This window comes from Rhopilema esculentum, chromosome 12 (assembly GCF_057945365.1).
Source record: "Rhopilema esculentum isolate cy_ngs chromosome 12, ASM5794536v1, whole genome shotgun sequence".
Lineage (NCBI taxonomy): Eukaryota > Metazoa > Cnidaria > Scyphozoa > Rhizostomeae > Rhizostomatidae > Rhopilema > Rhopilema esculentum.
The window spans coordinates 10,213,458-10,235,214 of NC_142826.1; the positions used below are offsets into that span (position 1 = coordinate 10,213,458).

General features: G+C 35.9%; 3 protein-coding genes across 7 annotated transcripts in view; 2 read left to right on the plus strand and 1 right to left on the minus strand.

Moving 5' to 3' along the window:
* The first annotated feature begins 2,102 nt into the window (after positions 1 to 2,102).
* LOC135681700 (retinol dehydrogenase 12) lies at positions 2,103 to 4,664 on the plus strand. Its single transcript, XM_065196279.2, has 2 exons — positions 2,103 to 2,505; positions 3,136 to 4,664. Exons 1-2 carry the CDS (start codon positions 2,166 to 2,168, stop codon positions 3,801 to 3,803), a joined length of 1,008 nt encoding a protein of 335 aa, XP_065052351.2. The 5' UTR covers positions 2,103 to 2,165; the 3' UTR covers positions 3,804 to 4,664.
* A 234-nt stretch (positions 4,665 to 4,898) lies between these two features.
* Positions 4,899 to 16,766, minus strand: LOC135681704 (uncharacterized). Its single transcript, XM_065196288.2, has 7 exons — positions 13,105 to 16,766; positions 12,423 to 12,624; positions 12,137 to 12,321; positions 11,613 to 11,731; positions 8,189 to 11,181; positions 7,065 to 7,708; positions 4,899 to 6,749 (listed from the first exon to the last, which is right to left on the minus strand). Exons 1-7 carry the CDS (start codon positions 13,418 to 13,420, stop codon positions 6,298 to 6,300), a joined length of 4,911 nt encoding a protein of 1,636 aa, XP_065052360.2. The 5' UTR covers positions 13,421 to 16,766; the 3' UTR covers positions 4,899 to 6,297.
* Positions 16,764 to 21,757, plus strand: part of LOC135681703 (intraflagellar transport protein 43 homolog A) — a 57,416-nt gene continuing 52,422 nt past the window's right edge. The window contains exons 1-2 of one of the 5 annotated variants that reach the window (XM_065196287.2): positions 16,764 to 17,042; positions 18,538 to 18,666. In XM_065196287.2, the coding sequence (XP_065052359.2) occupies positions 17,016 to 17,042; positions 18,538 to 18,666 (156 nt within the window). In that variant the 5' untranslated portion in view covers positions 16,764 to 17,015. Of the gene's footprint in view, positions 17,043 to 18,537; positions 18,667 to 19,112; positions 21,137 to 21,757 lie in introns of those variants that run through there. The other 4 variants (XM_065196283.2, XM_065196284.2, XM_065196285.2 and 1 more) reach the window with 4 other exon arrangements.

Below are 21,757 nucleotides of genomic sequence, written 5' to 3' on the forward strand. Positions count from 1 at the left end.
TTTAGTTTTCACTGTCTCCCAATCAAGACCTTTCGCCATCTTGGCTGCCTTGTTGTCGATAAATACTCGTGTTAAAAGTGCAGTATCTTGCCAGTCCACGTAAAATTGGCATCCTTGTCAGCTTTCCCTACTTTCGTTGCTAGTTCAGTGTCAACGGGAGGGCAAAGTGGACAAAATTTGTGCGGCACAGTGTAAACGCAAATCAATCCGAACAACTTTTATGCGGATAAATTTTATCCGGCACAGTGTAAACGGGGTCTTAAAAACATATATTGTTTGCTGCCTACCAAGATTTGTCAAACATTTTGCCTATACGTATTTAATAGACGCTTTTTTATAAGGAACCACTTTATAAGGAACCTACATGTAGAAGGAAGATGAAATTCAAGAACCGTTAGTACTAAAGTCAAAATCCTTAGACCCTAAATAGCCTTTAATTTTTGAATATTTTTATAATCGCAAACAATCAAGAACTAGGGAGCCGGTTCAATTCATTTTGACATAAAAATCACAAAAATTATGTGTTACGAAAGTTGCTATCGAGTGTTTTATTGCAAAAATGTTTGCTTTTTTCAAAGCCATTTTCAAATTCTGTACCGCAAAAAAATTGTTCACATTTTTCTTATATCTTTTTAGTTTTCTTTCTGTTCCTCAACTTGTTTTCTAGCTGCAGTTAAGAATCTAGGGGAACTGATTTCAATGTATTATGTTCAATTTTCATGGCACAAAATGTGCAGTTAAATTAATAAAACATTAAGGCCATTAAGGAACTTTCAGTACTACAATTGTCCAAAAAAAGAATTTGTCCAAAATAGGGAACTTCAAGAACTATGAACAAAAAAACGTGTAATTTGATTTGCTGAATGTTAGATTCAAGTTTTTATTATCCGTGTTCTTATTGGCAGTGCACATACCTATTCATCTAGTCCCATTTCCTTTATTTGATCATGACAATGAAATTTCCTTGTATTTCACTAGTTATTTTATCAGTTTTTGTCTGTAAAAATTAGTCAGATTTGACTGCTTACTTTTAGAGAATAGACTACCATGGGATTCATTTGATGGATTAGTCAAAAAGACAGATACTGTATCAATATTTTTGGCTAGGTAAATTAGCCATGCGTTTTACTAATGAAATTGCAGTTTGAACAAATAATCGTTTATATTTAATGTCATAATATGGTTAATGACCAACAACACACCGAGATTTGAAAGGTATTGCCTGCATCTTCATTAAATGAAGTTCATTTCCTCTTAATATGTCCATTATACCAAAAAGAAGGGGGCACTTTGCTAAATTTCGTCTTTCCAAGATGGTAACCAACCAAATAGAATTGCGTCCACAGGAGGGAAACAAATACTCCTCTCTCAAGCACGAAATAGACTTGGAGCAAGTCCACCAACCAAATGAATAGGAACACAAACCCCCTTCATCTGGTTGATGATCCAAAAGGCTCTTGTTAAATAATACGTCCTGATCATTGGCAATTTCTTTATTTTTGCAATTAGCTATATATTTACCCTTCCTCGAATAAGATTTTTAACTTCAAGGTTTTATTCTTGCGCTAGTTATATTGTCGACTTCAATTGTCACTCAGGCACTGCGGAAAAGGGGGCTGGGAGGCTTGGGGGCTTGGGGGCTTTAGCCCCCCAATTTTTGCAAAAAGATGCCAAATGTTAAGAAATAAACTACCAGTAAAGCCTTATTTTATACGGTTTTAGCCCCCTTCCCACATTTTAAACCCCCCCACTTTTCTCAATGCTCCACGGTGCCTGTCATTGTAGCTCTATTACCCGGCGGGTCCACTCTTATTGTCAAGTGTAAGCATCCGTGTCTTCAATATCTCTGAAAAAAGGGTTCAATGTTGTCACATATCTAGGACATACTGTGAGATGACACACCGGGCTCTGTTTTGATGGACCCTAATCATGATTATCTCAGATCTTTTTATGTAATTTAGTCATATATTAAATTTCATAATGTCATTTAATTGTCATTTAATTCATACTTCAAAGGTGATTTTAATTGACAATTTGTCAATTGAAATCACCTTTGATAGATGAATTAATTTGTAGAAGTTCTTGCAAATAGGTTACGTATCTGCGAAGGAGCCTTGACCCTCGACTAGGTTGGGCTTGGCATCACCGAAGGGCCTGCAAGCAAAATGGCTTCGAAATCACAAATTGGACTGCTGCAGAGGGGAAGAGGAACAACTCTCGACGATGTTGCTCTTGAGAGTGCCAAAGTTTGCATCGTTACTGGTGCAAATAGTGGAATCGGTTTTGAAACTGCTTTGAAAATGGCAGCACTTGATTACGAAGTTGTTCTCGCCTGTAGAGACGCCCACAGAGGCAATGCAGCCGTTGCAAGAATCAGGCAGCAAATACCAGAATGCGACGTTTCTTTCATGCAGCTTGATTTAGGATCACTGAAATCTGTCAGGACATTTGTTGATAATTTTCATAAAACAGGAAAGAAGCTTAACGTACTAATAAACAACGCAGGTAAGGAAACCATTCACTGTCTGTCTACGTAAATGTATTTGACACTTCTCCAAAGGATATCCAATTTGCAGCAAAAATTGTTTACGCACTGTAAGATTTTTCTAACATTCTTCATTAGCAACACACACAAACCTACGTTCATGGTGTAGTTGAAATCAAGTGTGCCCACTGGTCCACGCGCAGAGCCGATGAACAGAGGATGAAACGATGTTATGTATACAACTTGTCACACAGTGTTCTATTATGCAAACTGGATCTGTTGTTTGCCATTGTAACACTTCGTACACACAACAGATGTTATAATATTGCGGTTAGGTTTCTAAACTGCAGTGATAATGCTCTCTACTATGTCACGCAGTTCAATTTAATGACAAATGGTGGCCAACTTCATATCTTTGCATACCTGAAAAATATTCTCAAAATCATTTCTTTCTCAGGTGAAAAGTCTGTTAAATTGCGAATCTCTGGAGTATGCTTTGATAATTCTATGTAACTTCTACATGTATATCTACAAAAGTAATCAGAAGGCTCAAATGGAGCCCTCAGGGCTTTTTCAAGGACTTATGGTAATGAAATTAAGATTATAAAAAAGTTTGTAAAATTTGGTAAATTTTCATTTTTTGTCTTTAGCCACAATTTGCAATATAAGAGATGAGTCACCAACTTTCACTGGAGATGGCTTTGAGCTGACATTTGGAGTGAACCATTTGGGACATTTCTTGCTCACCCTGCTACTGCTGGATGATCTGAAGAAAAGTGGTCCTGATTCCAGAGTTATTGTTGTTTCTTCAGAACTGCATAACCCAAGCTCAAAAGGTCACAGAGAGAGTAAATTTCCAACTATGGACTTTGAAAATATACAGCTTCTTGCTCCAGGAACTTTTGATGCTATGCTGGCATATAAGAATTCAAAACTTGCAAATGTCCTGTTTAGCTATGAGTTGGACAGAAACGTTCATGGGTCAGGGCTTACCTGCAACTGTGTTTCCCCAGGCTTTGTACCTCAAACACGACTCAATCGTAAGAACCAAATCATTAGATGCCTGGTGATTGCATGTTTTAGAGGTATTTTACGGTGCTTTCCTATCTCCCGTTCTGCATCAAAAGCTGCAGATTCTATTGTATATGTTGCAACCGATGATAATCTTCAAGGAGTAGGTGGAAAATATTTCATTGATTGCAGTGCTGTTGATAGCTCCCAGGAATCAATGAACAGAGAGGTAGCCGAGAAGCTGTGGAAATTGTCAGCAGACTTTGTTCAATATGATTCCCAAAAGGCTGCAGAAAGCTCCACCTGAGCCTGCCCAGAAACATCATTTTTTGCCATTTAATGCTGTGCCTGAGGTAATTTTAAAATTTGTTGAACTCTCTGGAAATGATTTGTTTTCAAAACATACATCCAGTAGGTGAATAACTTTTAGCTGTAATAGATGTTAAGTATATATATAGTCATTTAGGTTTTTGGCACAAATTTTTGATATTGTTTTTTGATTTTGTTGCATGAATTTTATGAATAAAGTTGTTCTTTATTTTTGCTTTGTGAAAGGTGGTAGGTAGTTAAAACCGTAATATTTTTTAAATAATATTTTAATGATAAAGGCCGAATGTTTAACACTTATGTTTGTAGTTATTTTCAAATTCTTAGTGCACAAGAAACTAGAAGATCAGCAATTATGTGTAGTTGTAATGCTAGTTAGAACTAAAGTATTTTTTGAATGAAAATGTACAGTTGTAGGTTGTAGTATGTATTCCAAGTCAAATGAGTTCTATGATTAGAATATAGACAAATACAAACATTTGCCATCTTGGCACCTTAAAGGCTATGTTAACATTGCATGTTTTTATGTGTACAACTGAATTTATGCTGCTGAAAGTCAGATTTGATTACTAATAGAGCTACCTTAAATGTATTAGAATTCTGTATTATATCCTGCTTGTGATAGTAAAATTGAAATAGGTAATTATAATTGCATAAAAAGACTAAGTGGTATCACCTTCCAACAATCATTTATATTGAATATTTTTGTAATTTAGTTTTATCATTTATCACATTTCCATATTGACTTGATTTTTTAGAAGTAATAAATTATGCAAAATAGTTTGTTAATTACCTTTGATTAGAGTTGAAACTATATTGATTAATTTGAGCGTTCTCTGAATTTGTGCCTTGCTTTGTAAAACCCTTTTCTGGATGAAGACTTGCTTTTAAATCAGGTGAATCATCTGCAAATGGCTAGATGTAGTATCCCCTTCACCAGTTGCAGTTGAGCTCAGGTTCAGGGTTGATTTCACTACCTCTTTTGATTTAGGGACTGGCAAATTTTTTTGCCTTACATTTTGGGGACTGCCTGACGAAAACATTTTAAACATGCTCGGATTGATTGATCGATGGAATTGCTCCCATCATTTTCCAGAGTTTATGATTGGCCTCAATGTAGATACAGGCTGTTTTTTTAAAAAATGTTTCATTCCTGTTAGGTCTTATGCAAAGTAATCTAATTTTTTGGGTGCAATTGGGAGCAAGTTATCTTCTGGGTTGGCAAATCAAATCTTACAGAACCCTCTACAGAGACATATGTTTTCAAAGTAGCCTTAAAATGCCCATAACATCTGTGATGGATGAACTATAAATGCAGTTCTGTGTCATTAATTAATCAGTCACATAAAGTTAGCTCAACATTTACCGTGCAAATTTGTCAGCTAAACTAACAAAGTTTTTATATTGTGGGATCGTATCACAAGGAAGTCTTTAAAAACTATACCAATCTATGAATTAAGTCTTGTTTCTTTATCGTTATTATTATTTTAATTTGATTCGCCTACTCTATATTCTGCTAAAGAAACAAACATTGGCCTAACCCAGAGCTTCTTTCCATCTAGTATTCTATCTCCACTATATCACCTTACCACTAGAATCTTTATTGTCATTATAAACCTCATCACCACTTTTGTCATCAACAAAATATCAACTGCCCTTATTTTTAATTTTTTGTGCCCTATTGTTACAATCATAATCATTACATCATCATGCTTGTGTACAATGTCTTTTGCATTTATCAATAGCTTTTTCAGTGTAAGTGTTTATTGTTTTTGCAAAATGAAATGACAACTGGTTTAAAAATTATCATCATTACCATCAATTAGAACCTGAATGGCCTACTCAGTTTGGATGACCTATTCTAGTGGGATGTCTCATGCATTTAGGATGTCCAACTCAGATAGAATGTCGCATTTAGTTGGGAAAAGACAAGACTTTCTTAATGTAGAGAGCTTTCATTGCACTTGAGTTGGCTTGCCTCAAAACAAAAGTTAACGAATACACATTGCCTGGCTTGCTCACTGCATCGTTTTGATGCGAAAAATTTTTTTTCTATCTGAGGGACATGACCTCTCTTCATATTAACTTCCATCCCAGTTTCACCACATTTGAAAGTCCATTGGATCTCATTCCGAGTTGACTGTTCAAACTAGGTTGAAGATATGTACAGACCGTGACTTAAACGTGGTTTTCAGTTATATCCTCTTTTTTCTATTTCATTTATTGCTCCTTGATTCCTTTTTCCGATTCCTGTTGTAGAATTGTACCCCAAACTTCTACCGAATAGTCAACCGTGTAATATTGCGACAAATGAATAAAAAATCAAGACATTAGCAAAAAAGAGTCACGAATTTTTAATTTGGAAATCTTTGATACAAAAAAATCATTCTCGTGTCAAAATCTTCATAAATGCCATTTAAAAATATTTGAGGTATTAAAAATTCACATATCTAGTAAATAGAGAGTTAAGTTTATCAAAATGTTGGTTTTTTCAAGTTGCGAAGAGGAGGCAACGATCTTGGTTTTGCCCCAAGTGCCGGTAACAGCATGTTTCTTCCTAGTGGTTTTGGTGACGCAAGTGATGGACTAAACAAAAGTCCACTTTGCTGTGGTTTTAAGCCAGTGTCTGAATCGCTGCCTGAATCTGAGGGGCTTGATCCATCAACTGAGCTGGTACTGCCAATTGCTTTTTCTGTCTTTCTGTCACCTTTGCTTTGGCTCTCGTCGCTCATTTCGATGTCTGATATCAGATCTTCGATTTCAACATCGTCGTCGAAGCCCAATTCTTTAGCCATCTGCTTTTGATTAGAAAGAATTTTTTTGTTCTTTGAAAATGGTTTTGTCTTTTTTGTCTTTTGTTTCGCTACGAACGAGCTGAGCATGTCATCTTCTTCATCATCGATGCAATACTTGCTGGAACCAATACCTATCACAAAGGAAATTTGAAATTGCCAATGAGAAATATTGATGCCATTTGAGTTTCTTTTGATAGGCCCATTTTTACCGCTTATAGGAAACAATTAATTGAAGATAGTTGAACTCAAACTTAAATGTTTTCAAATTTTTGAATAATTCGCTGTCGAATAGACTTGGTAATAAGCAAAGCAGCCTGGAAATTGTCCTTGTGCCATTATAGCACTAGCTTTTTACAAATATCAACATTTGTGTTAATGATAATGACTATTCTTATGTTGCAGTTCTTATATTCCTAAGTCATCAAAAAGTGAGGTTTTGTCCTGACCTTCTTTATGTTCATCTTTTCTCCCGTTTCCTCTTCTTGCAGGTTGACTTTCGTAAGGTTTAACTTCATCAGTGCATTTGGTAGCTGCAGTGGAGTTCTTGACAAGGTTATATCCAATTCTTTCATCTTGCTTTTCATCTTTCTCTAGTGGCTCTATAGCCTCAACGTGACCATATTCACTGAGATGATCGGCAAAGCAGTCTTTCTCTACGCTAATGTCCTCCAAAACAGTATATTCTTCTTCAAACTTCATTATTTCTTCAGATTCAGGACTTTGGTCTTTGCTTTGGTCCCTCTCCGTTACCTTAGGCCACTTTTCTACGCCATTTTGCAACTCAGACCTTGCTTTCCTGTCACTGGTCTTACCATTTAAAAGATTCCTTTGAAAGACTGCATTTGAATTCTCCAGTGGTGTGGTAGATGATTTGTCGGGTATCATGTCCCAAATATTGTCATCGTCATCAAAAGTCACACCTTCCTCTTCACAAGATTTTCCTGTGGAGTTGTCTTTATCAGAATCGCATTCTTCCACGGATCTTGTTTTATCTTCATCGTTTCTCTCTTCAGAAGACTGGCTGTCTTCTTCAAAATCTGATTCATAACTGCTGGAAGAACTCTCTTCCTTGGCCAAATTTTCTTTAGAGCTGAAATGTGTGATTTTTTAAGAATTTTTATAAAGGTTAGTCAATCTACGGTAGATTGATATTTAGAAAGGTATTAATAGTCACATACGATTGCTAAAATTTTTATCATGTCATGGCGTAGATAGTATTTAATAATTGGAATATAGACTAGGGATTCCTATTCAGTATTTCCCTTCTTTTTCAGCCCCCGCCCCATTGTGAAGCAAAATTTGAAATAGGACCCCTTTCTTAGGCCCCTGTCATTTTTTAACAAGACTTGTCAATTAGTCCAGGTTATTATTATAAAGATGAAGACATTTTCATTGACATCATCTTGGTTACTTCTGAACCCTAAAATATCAATTAGTCCCCCCTCCCCGTGGCTTTTTACAGTTTTTACGAAATTTATACAAAAATATAAAGAGAAACATGAATTCAAAAGACTTTATAACATTCCTGAATTTAGATAAAATATTCCAGAAGATCTATGTTTCTTCTTACCTTTCAGCTTCTATTGTCTGATGGTTCTCCACTTGACTGAGTTTTGTTTGAAGGTGCTTACACTTGGAAAGTAATTCTTTTTTCTCGGATTCTAGCTCATGAATCTCATCATATGCTTTCTCTAAATCGTTCTCTGTGTTTTTAAGAATCCGAGATGTTGTCTTTTGCTTCTCCTGTTCCCTTTCGTATATTTCTTTTTCTTGTTTAAATTCTTTGTTTTCCATTTCAAATTTTGTTATCTTCTCCTTTAATTCATTAACTATCTGTTCTAAATTTCTCACCTCACCGACTAATTTTCTTTTCTCTTTATCAAGCTCTTGGATGCTTTGATTTTTTGCTTTTATTTCTTCTCCTTTTTTATCGACAATTTTTGACAACAATTCGTTATTTTCACTTCTTTTCTTCATCAAAAGAAGTTCTGCCTCTTTCTCTTTCAGACTAAACTTTGCTGTTTCAAGTTCTTCTTTTATGTGTTGCCTCTGTGTCTCCAAATCTTTCTCTTTTGCTGCTGACCTTTTTGCAATTATTTCAATATTAGATTCTGTATCGGCCAAAGTAGAGGCAAGATCATCAAATTTTCGTTGCCAGTCCTCAGCTTCTTTCTTCAAAGTATCCATACTAGATATGACATCATTATTCTCATATTCCTTGTCTTCTAGCCTTAAGTTGAGAGCTTTAACTTCTTCCTTGAGCTTCTGTTGCTGAAGATCTTTTGCATCAAGTGTCTTTTTGATCTCATAGTTATGCTTCTGGATTTGCTTTTCTCTTTCCTTCATCTCTTCGAGTTTCAAAGACAGCTCTTGAAGCTTTTCTAATAGCTCTTTTTCTTTTCCAGAAATTATTGCACGACTCATTTGCTTTTGCTCGCAATTGGCTATCTGATCTTTCAGTTTCTTGTTTTCCATAACCAGTTCTTCTTTACTCTTTGTCAGCTCATCAATTGCTGATTTAGCTTGCTCTAAATCTTTTTCAGAGCTGCTTTGCCAATGCATTGTTTGCTGTTTGACTTGCTCTTCTGCTGCAGAAAGTTTTTTCTCGAGCATGTCACAAGTGTTTTCTCGGTCTTTGATCTTCTTAAACAAGTCAGCTTGCTTTGCATAAGACTGTCTAATTTCTTCCTTCTTTGATTTCAAATCTGCTTTTAAACTAGAGCAGCTGCCTTCTAACTCCTTAACGCGATCATTTATTTTCACTATCGATGATTTGGCAGCATTTAGCTCTCTGTTTTCTTCATGTAACTTTTCGATTGTTTTATCAAGATCCTTAACAATGTCGGTTTGTGTTGCAACCTTTTCCTTAAGATTCATGTTGTCCTCCACAAGCTTCTTTTCTTTTGACATTGCTTGTTGAAGCTGCTCATTTAACTCTAGATTTTCTTTTCGAAAATTTTCTTCCTTTTTGTGCATATCAATATGTATTTGCTCAATCTTTTTAATTAGATCTGATACTTGCCCTTCAGCAGCTACCTTTTCTTTTTCAAATTTCTGAAAATTTTCCTTGATATCCTTCAAGCGCATTGTTGCATCTTGTTCCTTTGCCTCAAAGTCTTTCTCTAGCTTCACTATTTGTGCCGTGAGAGTAGCAACTTCATCGTGTGATTTCGTGAGGTCACCCTTAAGTCTTTTGTTCTCATCAGCCATAGAGGCTGTTACCTTGGTACCTTCCTGCATTTCCTCCAAAGATTTTTCCAATGATTTTATCGTTGTTTCTTTCTTTTCCAGATGAGCCTCTAAGTCAATACAGTTCCTCTCTAGATCAACGTTGGCTTCAAAAACTTTGTCTAACTTGTCATTAAGATCGTCTTGCTCTTCCTTAAAAGTCAATTGAAGAATTTCTTTCTCATGCAATAAACTCTCGATCTTAGAACTTTGCTTGTTTAGTTCAACTATGACTGACTCAAACTTCTCCCGCTCGATGCTGTTTTCAAGCTTCACTGTTAACTCTTTGTACTTTTCTTCCATATCTAAGAGCTCTTTCAATTGAGACTGTCCATGAACTTCTGTCTCTGTTAATTTTCTTTTCAAGGAAGTGTTCTCTTGTTCAGATTTAGCAAGACTTATTCTGTCTTGTTCCTTTGTTGCCTGCACATACTTCTGATGGCTCATTTCTTCTTGCTGCAGCTTTCCTTGGAACTCCTCCAAAAGGTGACAGAGGTCTTCATTGTTTTTATTAAGATCTTCAATCTCCTGATTTTTGACAAGTAGGTCATTCTTTATTAGTTGCAACTCTTCTTTAAGCTTTGATGTTTCTTCGCAACGATTTATATCTTGTAGCTCTTCCACTTTCTTCTGCAGCTGCTCGATCTCCATGCATTTTTCTAATACCTGTGTGTCAGAGGTATTGAGCTTCCCATTGCTGTCTTTGGAGTTTGTGAGATTTTGAAAATAACTTAGCTGCCCTTTCTTTTCTTTTAGATGACTGGTCAGTTCACCATTTAAGGCTTCTAAGCTTTGCAGCTTTGTCTTTTTGCTCTTAAGGTCGACTTTCAGAGCCTGCTTTTCTTTCAAAAGTCTGTCAATGTCATCCTGCCTGTACAAAATAGCTGCTTCCAATTCAGACTGTGTTTTTTCTAATTCTGCAGTAGTTTGCTCAAACTTTTGCTTGAATTCTTTAGCTTCAAATTGATATCTCTCAATTTCGTTGACAAAATTAGCTCTCACCTCTTCAAATTTTTCCTCCATGAGTTCTTGCATCAAACGAAGCTGTTGTTCAGCCTCTATGATACTGCCTCTGTCCATCATGGAGTTATAATCGGAGACAAGAGATCTGTTTTCGTCATGAAGTCGTTCAAGATCATGATGACATTGTCTCAACTTCTTTTTGATTTCTTCATTTTCTAACAGCAGTTCGTCAATTTCAGCCTGATATTCTTCTTTGCTCTGTTTGACTTCTAGCTTCAAGCGTTTCTCCACCATCAACTCTTGTTCTATCTGCTTCATTTTTCGCTTGATTACAATAAGCTCTTCGTATTCATTTTCCTTTTGCTTTGACACCTGAATGCAAGGGAAATTCGGTCTTTAGATCTTAAGTTTTTTTCACAAAGAACAACAAGGTACAATGCTTGCTTAATGTCTTGATACACTAACATCAGTTTTCAAGGGCAAATTCAGCAATTTTCTTTCCCCTTTTGAACATTGATGGTGCTCCATAAAACGACGAAGGGAATTAGGAGGTACGTTTTTTCTTCAATTTTATGACATTTTTTTTCTAAATTACCAACATTGTTTAGGAGGGAGGGGATCCAGAAGTAGGAGTATTTGGGAAAAGAAATGAAAAATAAAAAACACAACGCATATAGCTGGGTATTCCAAGTTCTTTTTGCAATGACTGAAGTTGAATATAAACTATGAACTATTGTTAGGCTGTGGCCCTACCATTTTTACAATGATGCAACTAGATTGCAGTATAGAATTGCAAAACTCACCATCTTCTCATTGTCAAGTTCTTCTCGTAGCTTAATTATCTGCAACTTTTGTGACTTTAAACGACTTTCCATCGACTGCTGCATTTGCAGATGCTGTTCCCTTTCATGTTCAATGACCCCTAAAATTCAATCGGAATGAAATATTCAAATGACTGGGCAAAATTAACATTTTATTGGAATCCTGCTAACATTTAATGTAAGGACATAGAAGCACTTCAATTTATGAGGGATCAAGTTGGGAAAGGAGACTCAGACAAAATGGCTCTTTTCGAAAAGTGGTGAAGGAAGCTGTTTTAGCGAACAGATTGTATTCCAAAAATCATGGGCGCTTGTCACCTGTTCCAAAGTCTTGTTTATCTCTTTGTAAAAACATATCCAGCTTACTCAAATCCCATTTTATTCAAAAGAAGACTTGAAGTAATTTGAAGCTGGCATTTCTTTCATGACCATACATGATTGACGAAACAAAAAATTATTCTGAAATCTTTTGCCTATAACTGTCGAATGATTGTCATTCTACTTACCAATTGCACGATGATGCTCATTTGTAGCTTTCTTCAGCTGCCTTTTAGCTGCTTCAAGCTCCTCTTGCAGATGTGTCTCTTTGACCTGAGATTCAGTCAGTGTCATTTGGGCATGATCGAGATCTGCTTGCAACTTCTTGATGACCGCCTTTCTAGCGTTGATCTCATCCTGAGCTTGTTTCACTCTGTGTAAAGAATGTTTAGTCAATTAAAATCGAATAAATCATAATATACTGTAATATGTGTTCATAGCTGCTGCGAAAATGTCTAAAATGAAGGGATTTACCTCGTGTTAAGTGACTTGATCTCGTATTCTCGAACATCTGGTCCGTTTTCAAGCCATTGATCAACCTTAGCCAAATGACGGCCTTCAGGGGTATCTTCTGCTCTCTCGTCTTGGAAATACAATTTCCTTTTGAGATTTTCAAATTGGTTGAAACATGCTCTGCCTAGCTTTGTAGGCATTGATCTGTTCCTTGAATGATACCCTAAATTGAAAGAAAATGTTACAACTTTATTACAATGGGTAGAAGATTCGCGTTGTGGTTTGGTAACATTTCCAAATAGTCATCATTCTTAGTTGCATGAAAATGCAGAAATATAGAAAACTATTATGTTAATAAAACTGATGTTATCTTAATATCTTTTAAAATCAAATACCATTGTTTATCAGTCGTTCGAAAATTCGACACTGTGGTGTCTATGCAAAGGTTTCCTACCTGCTTTCATTTTGTTTCAATTTCATCAAGTTAAATATGAATGTTTATGAATTAATACAAATATTTGGTTGTTCAAAGGGCTGTTTTTGTATAGGAAGTAAAAATCAATTTAATGTGTGATAATACATACTGCTATCAAGTTTTTATCGGATAGGATGAGAACCATTGACTTACATTGTTAATCTTAATATGAATTAACGTTCGTGAGTCAAAATGAAATTTGAAATTAATAACAAAACACGTACTTACCGCTAGAATTGTTAGTTTGAGATGCATATTCCTTGGTATACCAACGAAAACTTGCATCTGCGTTTGCATTATTGTCCTGGGAGTAACGTGGTGCATGCACCGTCTCCTCATGAACTTTCCGCGCGGCATGACCGTTGAAAAACCGGTTCTCGCCGTTCTTCATGCATATCCAACAGCGGACACTGCCGTCCGCACTGAAACTCGCCATTCCGTCGTGTTGTGTGCTCGTAAGTAACACAAAAACACAAAACAAAGTGCAAATCCACAAGTGGAATGCACCGATGCTCACAGTTGTAAAATCTGAAGCATGAGTCATTTAATCATTACAACCCTTTTATACTGTGCGGTAGCCGGCTCCAGACGATTGTTACGTCAAATTGAAATTGCTTTATGGGACATGAGGCGAATTTGGATGAAGCATAAAGAAAATTAACTTGGATAAATAAACTAGTGAACTTGTTATTTTTCAAAGTGCTGTCTCTGCTAAACCATAAGGAATAACATTGATTAGGATAAGGCTGCTTTCTGTGCAAACTTTTTTATTGATAGAAATCTGCAATTTTTCTGCCAAATTGGATACAAAGCGTTTGAGAGAGGTCTTGGGAGCCTGCAACCTCAAATAATGTCCTTAGATTTTGGCCTGGAAGTTGCTCTATGAGTGCCTGATATGCAAATTTTCAACCCTTCTTGTGCTCCATACAGCCATACCTACACGTGCTTGCAGCAGAAAGGCTCACGATAATAACTAATGATATAAAATTATTTAAATGTGCATGAAAAATGTTTCAAATCAATTCGATGTAATCCATGGCTTTACGTACCGTATTTAATATCCTAAACGCGATTTTCAAGGATTTGTTCCTTATAAAGGGTTGCTAAAGGAACGAAATTGAAGAGTTCATCTTAGGAGAGTCGCATGTATTTTGATTTTGTGTTTTACTGGAGTCCACAATGCATTGTTGAGAGTAATTTGGAAAAAATTCAAAGTCCTCCACATATATGGTGAAATAATAGTGGTACTCTATCTGCTCTTGGATCAGTAAAAATAGATTTTTTGACGTTGTCATGATATATGATGCTTTATAATCCTAATTCAATTAGATCTACGATTTATTGGGTTTTCTGTACCAGTGGCAGTTCAAAAAAATTTTCAAGAAACCTCTGAACCGTTTCTTATTCTTCTTCAGGTGTCATACTCACAGGCTGTGAAGATCATGGTTTTCCACCTTTCTCCATCCAGCACTCTATGAATTCTATTTCCTCCTTTTCACGATCCACCTTTTCGATCTTCTTTGGCCGACTTAGCAGCTAGTCACTTACACTGACCATTTATGTGTTTCTCCCTTTGCCTTCTCTGCTTTTTTTCCGTTCCTGATTTCCTGTTGTAGTCATGTGCTGGAGTTCGTGATCAAAGAAACCTGCGTGTTATTCAAGCTTCGTTCTTCTTGGCACTTCTTCATTGGTAACTTTTTCTGTATATGACATTTTTATCATTCTTCTTAAGAAATACACGTCTTCAGTGTTGATTTTTGCTTCCACTGATTTGCTGATCGTCCATGCTTCACATCCATAGGTTAGAATGGGCTCTATGTAGCATCTCAGTGCTCTGATTTTTGTTGTAATGGAGATCCCTTGGTTGGTCCGCATTTTCTTCATGTCTGTGAAAGTTTTCTTTGCCTGTTATATTATGTTCTTAATTTCAGTGATTGATCTTCCATTGCTGCTAATTTTAGTTCCCAGGTATTTGAAGGTGTTTACTTGCTCTAACTTTGTATTTTTTTATCTTCTTGATGCATTTGAGATTTTCTGCTCTTTTAGATACCACGATTGTTTTCGTTTTATCGGCACTGAAAGTCAGTCCTTTTTCTTCTTTTTTTTACTATGTTTACTAGTATTTACAGATTTTTTTCTGATGTCGCAATCAACACTGTGTCATCTGCAAGTCGAATATAATTTATGATGTTACCATCAATCTTAATTCTTGGAGATTCATCTATTACTCTCATGCTGTATTCACTCTAGATCGAGAATAGGTCTGAAGAAAACACATTCCTAAATTTATCTTCACAGGTTGCCCTATTTCATCATCATGTCAGATGGTCGCCGTCTGTTACCAATAGAGGTTTTTGATGATTTGTTAGTTCCTTACCAACCACATCTAGTTTTTGGAGGATTTTCGTTAGTTCTTCATAGTTGAGGGTGTCAAATGACTTTGTATAATTGATGAAACAAAGATATAAATCCTTTTGTGTTTCTTTAGCTCTTTATGCAATATTCTTGAATGTGTATATGGCAAGCGAATAAATACCTGAACCAAAATCATGCTTCGTCGATTGACTGAGTAAATGCAATTCCTCTACTACTGTATTTTCTTTATTCAAAAGCATCTGAATCGTCTAGGGCTAGTATTCCTAAGACACAACCAGCTTATTTCCAAACAAAACACAACTATTCAAATACTATTCTAAATTTCCTACAAAAGACCAAATTATTCGACAGTTTGAAAATTTCTTTCTCTAAAAGCAAAGTCTCTCTATTCCATAAAGACTAAATAGCTTGTAGGTCAGTATCAGGTCAGCCATTAAAGTGACTTAGGGCACCTCCCTAAGAAAAAAACTATAAAATTCAGTGCATAATCAATTCTTCTTAAGCTTGATTCCAATCGTCATTTCGAATCTTTATCGACCATCACACTAATTGCTCCAGCCACATACCTTAGCAAAACTGTTGAGATTGATGTAGTGTTGTAGTTTTCTTCAATTTACACGTAAACTTTCACGAGCAAGACTGGAAAGGGAGGTCGAAGTGTCTTCAGACGTGCCAGAACTTCTGCTGGACTCTGGTTATCAAAATATTTGCTAGCAGGATTGTTTTCTCTGCGATAGATTCCCTGTCGCAATTTCCTCAGATCTCTAATTTCACTTTCCCTTGAATAGCCTATTGGTGAGACTCAAAAAATTACTTAGTTACAAAATCAAATATGGCATTATACAAGCGTCAAAGGATGCACAAATTTGATTTCCAGTTGATTTATGCGCGACTGTGAAAATAGATCCATCAGGTAGGCTACAGTCGTAGAGGTAGCCAAATAACTTATGTGGTGCCGACTGGGCCTACTTTATATCGACAGACATAGAAAGAACTTCAAAATATTGTATCAAGCCTGTAAAATGCCAATGCCAGAATTTAAGCAAGTGATTTGGTCAATACAACCTTCCAACATTGGGCATTTGGAATCTGACATTCTTCACAAGCAACCAGCTATGTTCGTCTGATACATGGGCATTTAGCTATTGCACCAAGTTCTTGATTTGAAGACAAATAGAGATATAATTTTCACTTACATTCACTACTACATGCTTTTTTAAATGTGAATCTGTCATAAGCAATTTAGAATCCTTGAGGCTCCTTGACCATTGGCTTAAGAAAAAAACAATTGGGCTAAGTTTATGTTTTAGCATATTTTTGTACTGCTGTATTTTAGATTTTCCTTGCTGTGTATTTCAGCTAGCAATTTCAAATTGGCTTACATGAATACCTTTTAAGAGTTTTGTTTTGGTGTTGGCATTTCGAGATTCTTGTTCTATTTGTTCAGTTGCTATCATCAAGCAGAGTTGCTATTTACATTTACGCTACTGCGAAGGAGCATTGTGCAAATTACTTGGTTGCTATCTAGAAGATCACTAGGTCAAATCTGGAAAGGGGAGCTTTAAGTCAGATTTGGATCATTTATTTGGAAACCATAATATCTTTAGAGATTAGAATTTCTTCAAAGACAGGAAAAACCTCTGAAATGGATGTGTCGGACTAGCAGAAGCTGACACTCACCACAAGCGAACTCACTTGCTGGATAATATTATTTAGGCCCTATTGGATCAACTGCTCCATTGCATAAAATTGTGGAACAGAAGATGGATAATTTCACTGTTGGGAAAAGGGTAATACTCAAGAATTCGTTTTTTTATAAATAAGAGTGGTTTGTAATACAGAATACGAACAATAAGTATATGGACAGAGCTGAGATGGGCTCTGACTGAGTAAAACTTCACAAAAACGACTAGCACGTCCAACGTTGGTAAATAATTTTAGGATTTCTTCATTCTAAATGACATTTTGTTGTCAAATAAAGTTTTTGTGGTGATCAATAACCTCCAAACAAAACCCAGATCGGGCCATTCGATACTGTTTTTCCACGCTGTCAGTCTTCCAAGTTATTACAATTACAATCCAAGAAGTTTTTTCATCATCATCAGGCCAGTCTGCAGAGTGTGGCATGTGCAAACACAAGATTGTCTTCAGAGGCTTGTCTAATGCACACAAAAACATAGTGCTGCACACGAATTTTTCTGGCTACTGGAAAATTTTTAAGGACCACCCTTTTTGAAACAATGCTTTCCTATCTTGGTCTAAACAACATTTTCTTTGAAATTTCAAAATGCTGATGAATTGGGATTTTATTATTCCTAAAACAACTTTAACTTGTGTTGGTCAGCGTCAGAACCATCTGATTGTCACAAGTTGAAAAAGTTACTGTCTATAACTAAATAAGAGAAAATATGTACAACTTTTAGCTATATGTGCATTTTGTGAGCAGATAGAGTTTTCTCTAGTATACTCTCCTCCTGATTTGAAAAGCTTCTGGCACACATTGCACACTTTTTCAGCACTCTCTCTTGTACACATGCACACATTTATATTTGCTCTTGCACACACAAGATCTTGTCAAGAACTGCCACGCTCTGCAGACTGGTCGTTAGGCATATCCTACTCAAATCTTATTTCTCCATCACTCTCTATCTCTTACTTCTTTTTCACTTAGGCTGTTTACATGCAGAACTCAGTATTTAATACCCTTACAACGCAAATTAGGTCTTGAATGTAAAATAATCTGTCCCAAACAAGTTGAAACAAAGTTTAGTTGGTCAAAGAACTTTAGGCAAAGTAAAATGGTATTGGAATGTGTTCTTGTTTGAACAGAACCACTCATATCATTTGATTCTGCTTACTTACCTGCTGGTATTTAATGCTAATATGATTATCTTGCTTCCCAACTTATTGGAAACTGTAAGTGTAATTTAAAGGTCACAGGACATTTTTTGACAGTTTTTAAACATAAACAAAGTATGTACATACAACAAGGGTAGAAGTCTTGAGGTGCCCTTAAAGCAGTTTTGATGAAGATTTCAAAAGGGGACCTCTGCTAACATAGGATAGATAAAACTCATTAGCAATATATACTACTTAAATTGAGTTTAGGTTGCTCAATTGTTTGAATTCAATAATATTTAACTATATCCCATCATTCCAAATTTTTTATGAAAATTTTAAATGTAGTGAATTCAAAATACAATTTTGTCAAATATTTTTGTGTCAATAACCCAGGGCATATGTAAAGGCTATGTTGTACTGAATTATTATTTGCTTGATTGCCAGGAAGCAAGACAAGGCAGAAGAACTGGCCTACAATTCGGAAGTAGCAAGAATGCATTCTCTGGGAGTAATGAGGCTCTTGAAACTGGTGATAATGTTTCAACAGAGGTTGATGATTTCAAGGGAACAGTGGTAAGAAATACGACATACACTGCAATGTGTTAGCAGTCTTATTTGTAAACTGGAATCTATTTTCTGTTTGGAAACGTTTTCAAAGTTATGGTTGATAGTAAAAAGTTAACTGGGTATATTGGATTGAGACAGTGGCAATAAAAATAGTGATTAAATCATTGGTAACACACCTTTAGAATGGTGCTTTATTTTAATTTGATGACATTTATCTTGCTGAGCAAAGTCATTCTTCCATTTCCGTGTTTTGGAATCAGTTTAGAACAAGCAGACAAAGGGTGAACCCATTTTTACCACATACACACTCTGTGGTCATTAACCAATAATTCTTGCTCCAATGAAACACTGATACTAATAGATCTTGGAAGGGCTGAACAAATATTGTGAAAGTTAACCGTTCTTATGGTAATATTGTGAAAGTTAACCGTACTTTTGTCACCGCTATTGAGTATACACATTGTTTAAACTTAGAAAATTCTTACCTTTTTCAAACAATTTGCTATTTGTACACGAAGAGAACCTGCCTCCATTCTCGTAGCATTTATAATTGGAGAAGTAAACATAACATTTGACATAGGAGGCGAGAATTGCTTTTCATGATTAGTTCTGTGTCATATCTTTTTAAAACAGTTCAAAGCGATTGTTGTCAATAAGTATTATACGTTATTTGCATAGAATATCAGTTTTGGCTGAATAGCTGAATCATGGATCAATAAATCCTTATCATAGCAGAACACTGTTGTATAACCTCATGTTTTTTATTTAAACGAGAATTGATAGTTAACAAATTAACATATAATGTACAGAAAATTCCCTATTTGCGAATCAAATAGTGATAGTTTCTCATGTATTGGCATTCTTTTCTTAATTTTATTGAAGTGATGTCCACGTTAAAAAATACTTATCTCGTTCTAAAAATCGATTGATCACGAGTCTTGAATCCATTGTATTTTACTGAGAAAGAAACCAAAAAGAACAACCTTTCTTTTAAATGATCTGAAACAGCCCGTTTTTTATGGATCTTCCGGATTCTTATTGAAAACTTTAAGCTTGCTGGAATCCCCATAATGCGATTAGGTTTTATTGAATCGAGGTATTATCCAACTCTGCCCCTCTTGAGCTGTAAATAATAATGGGATGTTGTTTCCCGGTCAAATCATGTAGTATAGATTGTATCATCTGCCTGGCTGACTTTCTGGTATCGTTGTCTGTCGATTTTAGCTTTAGTGCTCATTTAGTGCTGTTTGAAAACTGGCTTAATTTATTCCCGTCTTGGCAGATACCTTACCTTTGACTAGTGGCGACTGAGCATAACGTTTGCTGCATAAGTAAATAATTCCCTTTTAAAGTTTGGTTTGCGTCATTATCAGCCTTCTATTTGCATTGAGAGTGGCTTGTTAATTTTTATCATTATCGCAGATCCCTTATCCTAATATCGAAATTCTATTGTTAAAGTTAGGATAAAATTATGAAAGTGACGTCATCAGAGATGCTATTTGCCTTTTCGTGTTGTAAATCTCCGTCGATGTGATTGTGAACTTTCTTGTTAACTCCACCGAAGCAAGAAAAAAACGATTTCTTTCTATTTTAAATTGCTTTATCCTATCTTCCCAGTTTGGGTGTCGAGTGGAGGGGCAATTAGCTGCGGGGGCAAAAATTTGTTTATAAAAAGAGGAGGACCATTGCCTATTGTTTTAAACAACGGAGAGTCACTGGGGCTGGAGGGGCAATCGCCCCCCTAGACAGTATGTTAAAAAGGCCCTGGTGTTTACTGAAAAGTGTCATTCAATCTACATAACAATGGAAAACGGCGCCAAATCTTCTTCATCATAGTTTATATTGTCGAAAAGTTCATTGTTATTCTTTTCTTTAACTTTCTCTTGTTAATTTTCTCAAGGTTCTTTATGAAGGATCTGTAACTTTTCTTGCAGTAGTGTTGATTGTTCTTTTTCGTGAAATGTCTGTAGGTGTGGCCCTTGTAAATTTCGGAGCAGGTCCTCTATGGCCCTCGTAAGAATTATCTAACGGTGCGATTTCAGAAACTTATGACCATTTTGATAGCCTAATAGGATAACATGTATAGATATGGTATAAATCTTATGTTCGTCCTCTGTTTTGTTAATATACCCAATCATAGGTGCTAAAATATTCAATCCATTTAATCTTAATATCATTATGTTTAATTTTTAGACAGGTTTGCTTTTGCAAAGTAATAAAAATACGCTTTTAGTCAGGTGAGAACATGCGAATATTCAAAGATCAAAGAATTGGCGGTTCATAATTTATTGATTGGCTTATTGTGCGCAACCTGTTTTCTTATCATTTTGGATGCAATAGGCAGCTGGTACTTATATAGTCGTCTTAGTTCTTGGTAACATATGATTAGTTGTGTGATTGCTCGATCTTCAGAGCTTCCTATACAACAATGTCCGGCCTAACCACCAGCTCGAGCGATGGTCTTGATGAGTTTAAAGTAAGTTGATTTGTACCTGAGAAACTTTGCCTTGTCACGATTTCATCTGCTTGTAATTGCTTCTAGTTTTGATGTAGTAGTAATGATGATGAGTGCTACCTAAAATGCTCTTTCATGTAATGTATTATCGGGAATTCGCGATTTGTATTGGCAATCCGTGATCAAACGCAGCCAGGACTTGGAAATGAGCATCGTTTTTCTCTCCTCGCTTGCATTATCATCGGATTATGCCTGCCATCTGCCTAATTTCGCTACTTGGTAAAGAGTGCACACCATTCTGTACTTGATTAGCCATCTCTTCAGTGTGATGAATAAATGATATCCTCAAGCCAGGCTTAATATTCCTGCATTATCTAATCCGCAAGCAACTTGACATCATGCTACTTTGTTTGATTCTATGTTTGATCGCTTGTTGCTATGCGAAGGGGGCGTATTCGCCAAGTTCGCTACTTTATACTTGCCAAAACGGTATATATCATGTAATCAAACAAACCCAATAAGTATAGTTTCCTGCTTGAACTAATGCAAATAGCTGTCTCAGTATTGGTTAGTGGTGGTAGAATTTTTTAATTATGAGACATGTATCTTTCTGGTCAATGTTTATATCTAGTCGCAATTTGT

Coding starts and splice junctions, on each gene's coding strand:
- LOC135681700 (XM_065196279.2), top strand. CDS start 2,166: ATGGCTTCGAAATCACAAATTGGACTGCTGCAGAGGGGAAGAGGAACA. Junction 2,506..3,135: donor CGTACTAATAAACAACGCAG/GTAAGGAAACCA, acceptor TTTTGTCTTTAG/CCACAATTTGCAATATAAGA.
- LOC135681704 (XM_065196288.2), bottom strand. CDS start 13,420: ATGACTCATGCTTCAGATTTTACAACTGTGAGCATCGGTGCATTCCAC. Junction 12,322..12,422: donor ATCAAGTCACTTAACACGAG/GTAAATCCCTTC, acceptor TTCTTTACACAG/AGTGAAACAAGCTCAGGATG. Junction 6,750..7,064: donor AAAAGATGAACATAAAGAAG/GTCAGGACAAAA, acceptor CCTTTGTGATAG/GTATTGGTTCCAGCAAGTAT.